Source organism: Martes martes (genome assembly GCF_963455335.1).
Source record: "Martes martes genome assembly, chromosome: 6".
Taxonomy (NCBI): domain Eukaryota; kingdom Metazoa; phylum Chordata; class Mammalia; order Carnivora; family Mustelidae; genus Martes; species Martes martes.
The window spans coordinates 2,608,078-2,622,022 of record NC_137893.1 but is presented as its reverse complement, the minus strand read 5'-3'; the positions used below and the strand labels follow the sequence as shown (position 1 = coordinate 2,622,022).

The window sequence follows — 13,945 nt, the reverse complement described above, 5'->3', positions numbered from 1 at the left end:
CGCCCACAGCGGCCCACACCTGCACCTCTCGGCGGAGAATGTGCGCCAGAAACAATATCTGGGCAGTGTCTGTGAATTTGCTTGTCTCCGTTCTGAAATCCTAGTTCTTAGAGAAAGAATGACGCCTTCTCCTCTTTTGTGACATTTCTAATGAACGGCGGACATTCCATTACCACATCAGTAGGCTCTGCCGCGTGCTTCCAGTAAAGCTCCCCAGGCTGAGAGAGACCGAAGTCTTCATTCCCTGCTTCCCGAACACCTCACGGCCCACATTGCATAGACATTTTTGCAGGACATGAAACTTTGAATACGGGAAATCTGGCGTGGCTCAACGCGACCGTGTTTGTGTATAACTGAGTGTACACTCCTCCTTCCCACGTTACTGTACGAACGCGGAAAAGAAAACGGAAAGACAGTCCACCTTATATGCAGGCCAAAAGATAAATATCGCAAGCAATCCCATTGTCATGGTCGGAAGAGACCTTGCAGAGCATCATGAATGTGTTATTAGTTGTGCATTAAACCAACAGGCACCAGATTGCATCTTGACACGAAGTCCTCCAAAGAACAGACAGATCTGGCGAACGTCCGCGTTCCGTGCAAAACGACACTTGGAAAGCCGGTCGCTGCTCTGCCTGTGCCCCAGGGAGGGGCTGTACCGCTCTTCTCGGGCCCCAGTATTCCAGAAATCACACCGTCAGGGTCTCTGGATTTCTCACCGTTGCACGGGGACGCGGAGGACCCAGCGCCGCGCTGGGAGGACTCTCACGCAGCCGACACTGAAGATGCCCACGGTCCGCCGGACTCGGAAGCGGCCTGGGTGAAGGGCCGTCCCCTTCTCATTCCTGGGAGGGACCAGCCTCACCACACCCTGACAGTGACACAAAGGGCACGATTCTGTGTGCAGATACAGCTGGGGCAACGACTGGATGGCTACTATCACATGGCTCGTGCCGTCCCCGCTGTGCAGAGAGGGAAACTGAGGCTCGAGAGAGAGTCCACACAGCTGAGACACCGGGCAAGGAGAGGAGGCCGGCGGCGAGGCCCAGCCTTCCTGACTCCCGGGTGCCAGTCACGCACCAGCGCGAAGGGTGCTGCTTTCTTCCTTCTGGTCAAGTCTATGCTCTCGGGGAGGCATTGCCTCAAGGTCAAGAACTCTCCTCACCGTGGGGATGAGTAGACGCCCAGGAAGTCTGAGGAGAGGGGCGTGGTGGGGGCATTCCCGCGGGCCCACACAGTCGTTGTTCGCACAGCTCCGCACGAGTCGAAACCGTGCAACATGCGTGTGGGCGGCAGTGCGCACGGGACTCGCAGACGGGGGACTGTCCGCGAGCCTCACCCCCTTGGCCTCAGGGCCACGGCGCCCGTGTTCACGAGCCGGCCTGGCCATCGCTCGCCTCCCCTGACATTCAAGTGCTTCCCGCCCCGGGGATGGGGGACCTGCCACGGTGTGTGAGACCCACTCAGACGGAATCGAAGCTCCAGCTTACCTTTCCGTAGGATCCTTGTCCTAAAACTTTGAGCAGTTCGAACTGGGAAGGGTCCGCCTTCTCGAAGCCTTCCTTCACATGGTGGCTGATGTCGATCTCCTTGACGGTGCCTTCCTCCTGCAAGAGAGCAGCGGCACACGGTGAAGACCCAACCCTCGGTTCCTCCCGGCTCACCGCTTCTGTCCCACACCGAAGTTACGATGCGCTGGCTGAGGTTACGGACTTTGAGGACCGCGGTGAAGGCAGGGAAAATCTCTTCTCGACCCTCAAGGTCTGCCAGCCGGACTGAGGACTGAATTTACATGAGACTGATTAATAGGAGAAAAAAATCAAAGTATTATTTCGTGTGCACAGAGGGCCAATAACAACACTGAGACCTAGAGAAATGACCAGAACGGGTGGGGTTTTTTTTGTTTGTTTTGTTTTGTTTTTAAGATTTTATTTATTTGAGAGAGAGAGCGAGCACGCACAGAGGGGAGGGGTAGAGGAAGAGGGAGAAGCAGGCTCGTCGCTGGGCAGGGAGTCTGACGGGGAACTTGATCCCAGGACCCTGGGATCATTACCGGAGCGGAAGGCAGAGGCTTCATCGACTGAGCCCCCCAGTGCCCCCAGTTTTTATTCTATTCGTTATAGACAAAAGGACAACATATCTGCCGGGAATTGGCAAGACAAAGAAGGCTTGACTTTGGGAGCCTCTGTTAATTAGAAATTCGAAAGAGGATTTGCGCTGGGGCAGTGAACCAGGAAAAAGTAGCAAAGGCCGTTTCTCTAGGGACAGATGGTCTCTAGTTCCTGGTGACGGGTGGTACCCTCCACAGGGCGGGCACACCGTGACGCGTGTGACATCACAGAACTTCACACCGTCGTCCTTATGTGTGCCTATCTTGGGAAGCAGGCCAGGGGAGCCGGTACTGCGTTCTTTTCTGCATGGATATTCGTCATTTGGTCTCATCTCAAGGACATGCCAGAGGCTCTCCACAAAATCCATCCTGCATCTAACAGTTTGGGCCGAAGTTGGGATAGGGATGATCGCGGACCCCGTGCGGCAGAACGAGCCTCCGGGACTCTGTCCTAACGCCTCCGGGTTGTGCTGCAAAGGGCCACCTGCCCGCCCACACGGGGCCGTGGTTTGTGACATGCAGACGCGCGTCCTCCTCCTCCTTCTTGAAGAATACCTTTGGCACGGCTAATGCCAAGTGCACTTCATTGGTCTCCCAGAGACCCTGTTTCAGAAGAAGGAGTCAGATAGGTTTTTTCTGCCAGTCCGGAAGCAAGATTCCCCAGTAGGAAAAAAAAAAGCCCTTGATCTTTCCATGAAAACTTTGACAGAAATCACCAGGATTTCTTCATCGGAGAACTTCCTGTCCCCAAAGACGAATCACTTCCCTTATAACCCTGTGGATCCGCCCGATGTCAGCCACGGGAAACTGGAAAGCGGGGAAGGAGGCGCTTTTCCTGACACCAGAGGCTAACTGCTGCCGAGTCCCTCCTCGGCTTCTCCGAGACTCCCTTTCCAGCTCCTCCGTCCACCGGAGCACTCACCCCTGCTCTGTCATCTTGGCGCTGGGCGAGGTGCTGAAACCAGCAGAGCGGGGGGCTGAAAAGCTCGTCTGAAAGTAGCGACCGGCGACCACACGCACACTGTGTTCCGGGCACGCAGGACGTCTCACTGTTTCTTCCATTCCTTGGAAAATGGTTCCGAAGTAGAGATTCAGCCCTAGCGAGGCCCAGAGCTGCGAGCGTGGGAGACGGGTCTCCACGCCCGGGGCGCGGGGACGCCTGGCTTCTCGCCGGGTGTTAGTCCAACAGCAGGTATTTTCTAGCGGAGTTAGAACAGCAATACTTTACTTCACAGAGACGGTCTCTCTAAAATGTACAAAAACTTTGGTTTCTCAAAAGTTATGAATTGTCCTGTTTTATCTCTGTGTAACCAGTGCTGGACACCTTTTAAAGGAGAGCGAGGTCGTACAACACCTCACCCCAGGTCAGCCGCCAACGTGGGGACGTGTCGCGTTTTCCCTTCCGACGGAGAGAGAATGCTCCCATTTCCACATCGTTGAGGATTTGCCATTTTTGCACGAGCGATGGTTTTTCTGATTGTGAACAGAAACAATGAATATAGCCAAAATGGATTCTCTTTGATTAGTTCATAAGGTTCCAAGGAGCGCGGGTAGGAGATGGCCAATTAGAGCGTCACTGATTTGTGATCAGGTCTGGAATAAGTAAGGATCTGGGGCACAGGCCACCCGTCGGGGGTTACATTAGACCGCAGTCTTGGATGGAAGTCACAGTTACAGACATGCCCGCCGCACGCCCCAGACCTCCCGGACCAGCCCCTTTTCTGTTAATACAGCACGTTCCAGCCACGGGCCCACTGACCACCCTCTCCCTACGCCGCTGTCCATCCCCCAGAATCCCGATTTCCCTCCTGAAATAACTTCCATCATGCAGCCGTGGTAATGCAGTCCCCACACCACGACAAGGTCCTAATTCCCCAAATCCCATTTTTCCGCGGCTTCGTTAACAAAGTCACGTGCTGAGTAGAAAGTCCAAGTTAACACTGACCACAGGCGCAGGGGGACGGTGTGGGGCCTGGACGCACAGCGTGGCCCGCTGGGATCTCCCCCGACCACACTTCACAGCACGTGTGTGTCACGAAGATTCCAGATCGTTCTTCCTCTTCAGGCGCTCCTTGCGGAGAGCCAGAGGCCCTCGGTGGCAGTAAATGAGGTCACTCAACGCGCCGGGACACTGTCAGGTGGCGCTCTTACTGTGGGAGCCCCCCGTGCCCCATCCCTGGACATTCCCTCCTCGGTGAAGCCGACTTGACACCGTTGTCGCCGGGACGCCAGCCGGGGCCGGCCTCCCAGCTGCCTCCTCCCCGCCGCGCCCCTCCCTCTTCAGCCGTTTACCTTCTTAACGTTTCAGATCGAAGGTTCACAAACAAAACTCTCCGAACATTTCAAGTGTTGTGTATTCTCGCTGTCCAAGAATTTAGAGCAAACGTACCCAAAGCACGTAGCTAGTTTCACCTCTGAGAATGGGCTCAGAAACCTCCAAACTTTCTTCCCTGATCACGTGGCAGCTCTTCTCCCACGTGCGCTCAGGAAGGTCTTTAAGAGCAAAACCCGAGGGCGTCACATTTTAGATTCCAGAGTTTTGCCTTTGTAGTGACATTTTGGCTTGAATTTGCCCGAGGACACATTGTTTTTCTCTTTCCCAAGAACTTAAAAGAAAGAAAGAGGGGAGGGGAGGCGAGGGGAGGGGAAGGGAAGGAAGGTTGAGCCAATGCTGACCACAGGGGCCCGGGTCACAGGAAACGCGCAGACGCAGGCAGGGAGAGGGACATGCCCACGCATGTCTGCTCTGTTTCCAGATAGACCGTCCTACTTCTTGGCCAATCATTGCCCAAAAGGGCATCTAGAATTACAATAACACCCACGTCTCGTTTTGAAATAAATGCCTTTTCTTTGTTATCAGACAGACTATTTTATCTAGAACTCTGTGGATTTTAATGTTATTCCTTTAAGAAAATAAACTCCGTCCCTAAATGCTCTACACAGGGCACTAAACATTTGGTTTCTAGTGTGACTCCTGTAAAGGGTTTTTTAAAATAACTTGAGAAATTTGGTGGGGAGAAAGTGGTACCTTGCTTCACAAGCAAGAGGGTTTCAAAACTGTTCTAATGTGAGAGATAAAAGCTAGAGAAGAAAATGGTTTACAAAACATCAATACGTGACAAGATAATTTATGACAATGAATTTTTTAAATCCCTATTGAATTGTGTTTGAACTTCTGACGGATCCCAGAGCTTGTCGGGCAGGTAACCCAGCAGTGGTCCTGAGAGGCTGGTGGGCTGCGGCTGTGATGAAGGCGGCAGGTGGGGGACACCTCACAGCTGAACTCTCCTCCCTGCACAAGATCACCTTCTTAGAGTGTCCTGTTCTGAGGCACCTGATTTTCATTTATTTGTTTATTTATTTATTTTTAAAGATTTTATTTATTTATTTGATACAGAGAGCACCTGTAGGCAGAGCTAGAGGCAGAGGGAGAGGGAGAAGCAGGCTCCCCCGCTGAGCAGGGAGCCCGATGCGGGACTTGATCCCAGGACCCTGGGATGATGACCCGAGCTGAAGACAGACGCTCAACTGACTGAGCCCCCCAGGTGCCCTTCATGTCATTTTTGAAGGGAGAATATTTGTGAAAAGCATGTGCAGATTAGAAGTTGTGAACTATTAATGATAAAGACATAGAACATAAAAATTGGGCAAGTGCTAGCTTCACCTCCAGAACGGGGGCGAGTTCATTCTAGAAATTGCCAATTCACAGGTAGGATATCAATCCTACAAAGGGTACAGAATGGGTGACGAAACAAGTAGTTTATAAAAGTGTAGAAAAGAGCGAGGAAAGGACCTGGCCTCTGCGCCACTGGGAGCAAGTCCCGTAGAACCACGGCGGAGCAAGGAGCTCATCAAATATGCAGACCCCGGGGTGGGGGCGGGTGAGGCCCGGACCCTGGGAAGGACGGGGTCCTAGCTCGGAACGCAGAACTGGGTTTCACGCAGCTTCCCGGCTCACACCAGCACTCCTTCCCTCCTTCAGTGCTTCCCACCAACATAAGTGTGTACCCTTCTCAGTGAAAAGAAACCTCCATTGTCCCCCCCCCCCACCCCCACTCCAGGCTACCCCAGGGGTAGACGCAACTCTGAAGGGATTTTCCAAACTCAGGGTCTCTGGTAGTTCCTCTATCCACTGGCATCTGGCTTCCACCATCACACCAAGTCTGGACAGAGCGCTAAACCCAGGGGTCAGATCCAAGCTACCCACCACTCTGTCTTCCTCAGGACGTCTTCCTCACAGGCACCCCGGGTGTCTTGCTCCCTGGGACCCTCCTACCTCCCCATTCTTCTGGCTCCTTTCCTCCTTCCTTATCTCCCTGCCTCAGTCTCTGGTTCTCTCCCCTGTGAACCCCTCCTTGGACCTCACCCAACCCGCGGCTTTACGCCAACCTTCGGACGGGACCTCTCCCCAGGACTCCGACCCTGGAGACCCATCACGGGCAGCTGAATGTGTGTAAGAGCCATCTGAGGTGGCACAGGGTCCCGTGTCCTCCTTGAGGTTTTCCTTCATGCAGGGGTGGGTGCGAGGTCCACTGGGACTTGTCACCAGCAACCCCGCCCTGTGAGGCCATGAGGCCTCCTCAAGTTCAGCAGCTTTGCCAACTGTCATCAAGGAGACGGTCAGCTTTCACCGTCCCCTCGTTCTGGGTTATCCCTCTAACACAGGTTTTGGCTTCTGGATATTGGCTACTAACTTCCCAACTCACTAAAGCATTTCCATATTTTAAGAAAGATGTAAAGATGTAAAGAGTATCCAGTACTATAGACTGGTTTTAGCAACACAGTCTAGGGAGTTGCCAGAAGCAGCAGTTTGGGGATGCTTCTGAGGTGGAGAAAAACCACCACAGCTATCGGTGTCTCCTCCGGGAGGTACAGCTCAGAGAGGAGGCTCTAGAGGGCCCCAGGAGGTGTAGGGTGGCGGGGGGAGGGGTGGTGGGCAGTGGGGGGCACCCCTGGGAGCTCCTGAACCGTCTCTGTAGGTTTGGGGTCTTTGTTCCCAGTAGAGCTTGCTGGACCCATGACGACACACGGCTCACTGCAGCCATCCCGGGGAGGATGGCTTTGTTCAGAGTGCTAATATGACGTGAGAATGACAAGAACCACAAACCCTGAGAACCAGAAGGACCCCCTTTTTTCAGACAGGTTGGGGGGCTCCTTCAGCGCCTCAGGGGCCTGGACCCGCCCTGCAGGCAGCAACATGGCCCTCGGAGCAGGCCCGGGCCCAGCGTGAGCAGCGTTGCACCTGCCTTGGTCAGCGTGTCTGCTCTCTCTGCTGTGTGGGGACAAGGCCCGCTGCATTTGTCCCATCCATTTCTTGGGATGCTATGTCTGCAGAAAGTTTCCTTTCCATCTCTCAGGGGTAAAAATCAGCTGAGCCACTTAGTACAGGACATGAGTCGAAACCACACTGGTCTTATCACTTGCTAGAATCCAGACCAAACAGGGATACCTTTATTTAGGAAGAAATCTACAATTGCGCAGGAGGGAGGTGATAGGAAGGCTGAGGCCTGGGAAGAGAGAGGAAAGTGCTGGTGAGACGCCAAGACGGCGGACAGAAGTTCTGAAATTTCAGGACTGGGACACACGACACCCGAGTAGGGGAAAGATGTGCTCAGCTGCCCGAGATCTGTTTCCCACCCTGGTCATTCCCAGTGCAGGAAACACAGGTGTATTTGACCCGGTGCTTGTGGGCCGCAGAATCCCCGGCGGGCCAGGCATCTGTGCTGACACACACAGCTCGCTGCTCGCACTCCTCCTGGAATGCTGCGTTTCCTTCTTCCCAGGGAAAAAGCATCAGCAGAGAGGAGCTGTCACCGGGGTAGCTCACACCCAAACACTGGGCCAGGACGGGGCATCTGCCCCGGGTGTCAGGGCAGCACGAAGTGAAGGACACAGAGGAGGCATGGGAGCCATGGCTGAGCCGACGCCCGCTCCCTTCCATCCCAAATCCTGCCTTCGTCCACCTCCACTCCTGTTAGTTCTGGCTGTCAAAGCGAGGTGAATGTTCCCCTTCGTGTTCCCCGCACCGGTCCGGCTTTCTTTGCCCCCTCCCCTGCTGTCCCCACCAATCACCTTCCTGTCCGTCCTCCGGTGGGCCCCCTGCCCCGGCCCCCTGGGGAAGCAGCGTCTGTGAGGCCTGAGGCAGGGGGTTGTGGCGCCATCCCACTCTGCACACGGCCCTTCCCAACTTTTCTCCAAAGTTGCCTTTGGTGATGGGCTAGGGAGTTGTCTCTAATGCGAGGCGAGAACGTCCCTGTTTGCAGGTGTGAATTTATTCAGAGCCTCACAACTGGGTGTGGCTGGAAAACGTGTGCCTTGGGTCCGGCCCCAGAGAAGTCTCCTCCGGGAACTGACAGCCTTCCGTGGGGATGGTGGTGTTCTGGGGCAGCAGGATGGGCACACAAAGGGGGCTGACGACCTTATTCCTTTGCACAACTTTAAAAACAGCGTCCAGTAAAGACCCACGGAGGGTGATGGGCCACCAGCAGGTGCTCACCGAACAGACAGTTATCACCCCGCTGTTTCTCTTCCTCTTCCTCAGAACCTTTACACCTTGGGTCTGAGATGCATAGTACGGAAACGGATGTACTGAGCAGTAAGAGAAAACATAGGCTTTAAAATCCCAAATGAGGAGCCTACGTGATGACAGCCCACAGCGGCAGTATTGTTGAGGAAGCTACAGTCATACCCCAGTAAGAGCTGGTGGGACAAACTTCATGCTTTTTCCAGGAAAGGGAACATTTCATTTATCTGAATATCACCTTCTCCAAGACTGAAGTATTTATGTATTTCTTTTTTACTTATTCAAGTTTATTCATTAATTAGTTTTAGTAATCTCTACACCTAACATGAGGCTCGAACTCACGACTCCAAGATCAAGAGTCACATGTTCTTCCGGCCAAGCCAGTCAGGAGCCCCAATTATTTGTGCATTTCTGACCTGATATCCTTGTTTTATTTTTTTCCTCAAATTGACACTTTGTAAATGTTTGATAAATGCCTCTATCGGAACTGATGATCCTAGGGCTCCTGGGCGGTCCTGGTAAATGCCTCTATCGGAACTGATGGTCCTAGAGCTCCTGGGCGGTCCCGTCCTTTAAATGCTCTGCCGCTGATTCTGGCTCAGGTCATGATCTCAGGGTCGCAGGATCCAGCCTGGAATCAGGCTCTGCACTCAGCAGGGATTCTTCTTGGGTTTCTCTCTCCTGCTGCCTCTCCCCGCCCAGCTGCACACTCTCTCTCTCTCTAAAATAAATAAATCTTTAAAAATAAACAGACAGAAGGGAGTTGAGGGAAATTGGAGGGGGAGGTGAACCATGAGAGACTGTGGACTCTGAAAAACAACCTGAGGGTTTTGAAGGGGCGGGGGGTGGGAGGTTGGGGGAGCCTGGTGGTGGGTATTAGGGAGGGCATGTATTGCATGGAGCAATTTAAATTTAAAAAAATTTAAAAAAAATAATAAAACTATGGGCTACACTGAAAAAAAAAATAGACAACAACAAAAACCCTGATGCTCCTGATGGGGCAGAATAAGGAAACACTGAGTCAGCCAGGGGTCGGCAACTCCGTGCCCAAAGGGCTCTTTTGCTCACGTGAGGCTGTTTTCTGTTTCGAGTCCTCCGCAAGCTGAGTCTGTGAACAGCCCTGGGTCCCCAGCCCACACCTGGGGACTAACCAGGATGCCCTGAGCCACCCGGACTGACAGTGACGTGTCCACTCTCAGGGCGGATCATGGCCCGCTCTTCTTCCCTCTCTAGCAAAAGGGTTAGTCCCGTGGCCGGACTACACTACTAGAGGCAGAAGACAAATCTACGAGTGTCGTTGTGGGGGTTTCACTTATTTTTCTCATCAGAAGAAACTCTGAGGTGTGGAACCACGGCTCTCCAGCACCATCCATAAAACTTACATTCGGGGCTACTGGTCAGAGGGTAGGTTCAAATCTTCAAAAGGGCAAAGACTATTCTCCAAGACAATGTGAACCACCAACATCGACATGGGTTGTTTGTGTCTCTCTGGATAGATGCAGAAGATCCTCCCTGTCAGTCTGTCCTGGGGAACACGTATGTCAAAGGTACAAACTAATGAAAGTTTCTCTAGCATCCAGGCGCCAAACCACCCGAAAGCTGAGTCAAGGGCGAACACTGCGCTGGTGGTCGGAAACCACTGGCTGTATTAATTCCCTAGCGCGGGGGCTCGGGTGACAGCACCTTCTCCAGTGGAGTGAGCAGAGGAAGGAGCGAGCCCGGGCAAAGGCCGATGGGGTGTCTCTAAGCAAATCTGTGTAGAGAGAGAAATTTGGTTTCCACAAAGAAAAAGTGGCTTAAGTAACAGATTTTTTTTTAATGGTCCAACAACTCCATGGCAATAGTTACTAAGACTGATGGCTCTGATTGGAAAAGCCTGATCCCGGAATGCGGACGCTCCCAGCCCTTCCTCTGAAAGGAGAAGGGCAGGGCAGCCCTCCCCGCCGGAGGGGCTGGCACCGGCCCCTGGGCAGGGTCTGTCTAATCTGCCCAGGGCAGGCGAGCAGACTCTGTCCGGTACAGATAAGCATGAGCTATTCAAACTGATAACATTATTCCCATTCAGAGGGGAATAATTTGCCAAAGGATCGTAAGATCCCCCCCTTGCCTGGGGGGAATCAAGGCAGCACCATTTTCCAGCGGGCAGGGACAGGAGAGGTCTGTTTTGGGGGAAACGGTATTCGAGCCCTTAAAGAACTTCCTATTGTGATGGAAAGTCATCAGCTACAATGCAAGGGAGGATCTCAGGAGCCACTAAACCCATGTTTTACAGGAGAAAGAAATGTAAGCAGAGAGGAAAATGCCAGGAACGGGAAAGCACTGGTCTTCCCGCCGACCGACCGCCTTTATCCCATGCTGAAGTCCCACACGCGTTCGCACCTTCTGACCCAGGAATCTCAGTGTTCAGACTCTATAAGTAAAATTTGAACATAGGAAGCTGTTTTTACAATGCTTCTGTTTTAATATCTAAGAATGGAGAAATGGGAAACAATTAAATGTCCAGCAAACTTGGAAGAATTCGGTGAACGATGATACATCGCCCGCGTGGGATTGTACGTGTGGCATTAAAAGCGACTGTGCCGCTGACAACGGCTCCCGGAAAGATGGGATACTGGGGTGAAGCCTAACAAAAGGCAAACGGTCGCCGTGTGCTGAGAACCGTAGGATGCCGCGGAAGGAAATCCGAGAAGAGCCAAGTAGACGCAGAGACGCCGCATCCGCAGAGCAGAAGACACAACCCAGTGAAGAGTTTAATTCCCCAAAAACCGATCCACACGTATAACGCGACTCATATCAGAACCTCCGTGAGGCGTTTCTGCAGGTGTAGACAAGCTCATTCTCAAATGGAAGTGCAAATGCCCCAAACCAGACACAGCTAGAAACAATTCTGAGAAAGAATGACCACGCAGGAGGAGTCACCGGAGCTGTGTGAAGGCTGACGAGGTCGCTAGAGTGATGGCGGAGGGTGGTCCTGGGGAGGGGCAGATGCGGGGGCCAATGGGACAGAAGGCGAGCCCTGGGATGGGCCCATCCGCTCATGCCCAGCTGCCCTCAGACAGCGATGAGAAGCCAATTTGACGGAGGAAGGAGAGTCTTTTCAACAAAGAGTGCTGGAACAGTGGACCCCAAGGGGAAAAAATGGAAAAAAATAAAATAAAAGCAGTATGACCTAAATCCCATAACTTCTACAACAATTTACTAAAAATGGATCAGAGATATAAATGTAGCCATAAAACTATAAAATGTTTAGCAGAAAAGATCCAGGACCTACAGCTAGGGGGAAAATTTTTAGACATGACCCCGAAAAGCATGATCCCTAAAAGAGAAAACTGATAAATTGAACTTAATCAAAATTTAACATGTTGCTCAGAAAGAGTCCGCAACGAAGATGAACAGAGATGCCAGAGGTTGGGAGAAAACACTTGCAAAACACAAACCCAACAAAGGTCTGTGTCCACAACATGAAGAATTCTTAAAACTTGACAGTAAAATAAAACAAACAGCCCAATTAAAATATGGGCAAAAGAGATGAACAGTCGTTTCACAAAAGAAGATACACGGATGGCAAATAGCCACATGAAAAAATACTTAACATCTTCAGCCATCAGAGAAATGTAAAACTGCAATAAGACACGGCTACCTCCCTATCAGTGACTACAATAAACAGCAAAACAGTGATAACATCAAATGCTGGCAAGGACACAGAGAAACTGGACACCCATGGCTGGCAGGGAAGGGAGTGATACGGCCACTGGACCACTGGGACGTTCTTACAAAATGCACTCACAACAAGGGCATCCTTGGATAGTAATCCCAGAGGAATGAAGACTCTGTTCATATAAAAACCTTTCTTTGAAACACTCAGGCTGGGAACAGCCCAGATGTCCTTGGAGAGGCAAATGGCGAAGCGAACTGAGATCGATCATTGCACAATGACACGGAACAAACTATCGACGCACACAACTGAATGAATCGCCGGGGAATCCTACAGAGTAACTACAGCTGACCTCCACAGGCTGTATTCACAGGATTTGCTTTGTATGTCATTCTTTTTTTTTTTTTTTTAAGATTTTATTTATTTGACAGAGAGAGATCACAAGTAGGCAGAGAGGCAGGCAGAGAGAGAAGGGGAAGCAGGCTTCCCGCTGAGCAGAGAGCCCGATGTGGGGCTCGATCCCAGGATGCTGGGACCATGACCTGAGCCGAAGGCAGCGGCTTAACCCACGAGCCACCCAGGTGCCCTGTATGTCATTCTTGAAATGACGAAATTAAAGAGAAAAAGAACATATTAGTGGTTGTCAGAGGTAGCGAATGGTGTATGTGTGTCCATAAAAGAGTTGTTGGAGGGACCTTTGTGGAGATGAGACAATTCTGTGGCTTGACTGTAATGGTGGTTATGTGAATCTACGTATGTAATGAAACTCAACTACACACCAACACACACAGACACACATAGACCCACACCGACACACACTGACACACACACACACTGACACACACAGCTGGTGACGCCTGAATGAAGTCTGCTCATGGCACCACATGCCAAATTCCTGGTTTTAATACTGCCACACTGTTACACAACGTATCACCAGCAGGGGACATTGCGTGAAGGGCAGAGAGGGGCTCCCTATCAGCTTTTGTAACTTCCTGCAACTCTGTAATTATTTGAGAATAAAATTTTAAAGTGATTTTGAAATCCATTGGGCAACATTGAAAGAGTCTTATCACAAGACTGTAAATTTAAGGAGGCAGTCTATGAATTTTATGTACACGATGGTGACCATGATATTTAAAGGATGTGTAAGAAAATATTTATGGAAAATATTTTGCGGCATTAATGGTGGCAGTATTGGAGGACTACAAATGACTCATTCTCTTCCCACTGCTTTCTCAATTTCATTATAAAGAAATACAAAAGTGATCAAGAAGACCCAGGCTTCTATATGAGGAAATTTAAAAAACAGTAAAGTCACCTTAATGACCGTCTACATGAGATGCCCATGTTCAGCCGCTGCTCTCCTCCCCAGCAACACGGATGCACTATGGGAAGTTTAGGCCAAACTAACTGTGAGCTAATTAAGCAGATAAAATCTCGCTGCAAGAAAACAAAAAGACGGAAGCCAGCATTAAACACTTTGGATACCATTTCTGGATGCAAAGAAGAAACTTGCCATTTGGTGAAAAAGAAAGGCTCAATATTTTTAAAGCTATTAAAATTTTTATACTCAACACGCAGGATTCATCTTGTGGATTAACACAAAATTCCCCATCAGGGTGCAGATGGTAAACACAAGCGTGCGCTCGACGGAGAC

The 13,945-nt window shown here is 51.3% G+C and overlaps 1 protein-coding gene across 1 annotated transcript in view; it reads right to left on the bottom strand.

Annotated features, from left to right (window-relative positions):
• RPS6KA2 (ribosomal protein S6 kinase A2) overlaps positions 1-13,945 on the bottom strand; it is a 147,185-nt gene that overhangs the window by 77,489 nt on the left and 55,751 nt on the right. The window contains exon 2 of the mRNA XM_080807167.1: positions 1,491-1,607. Within this exon, the coding sequence (XP_080663293.1) occupies positions 1,491-1,607 (117 nt within the window). The remainder of the gene's footprint in view (positions 1-1,490; positions 1,608-13,945) is intronic.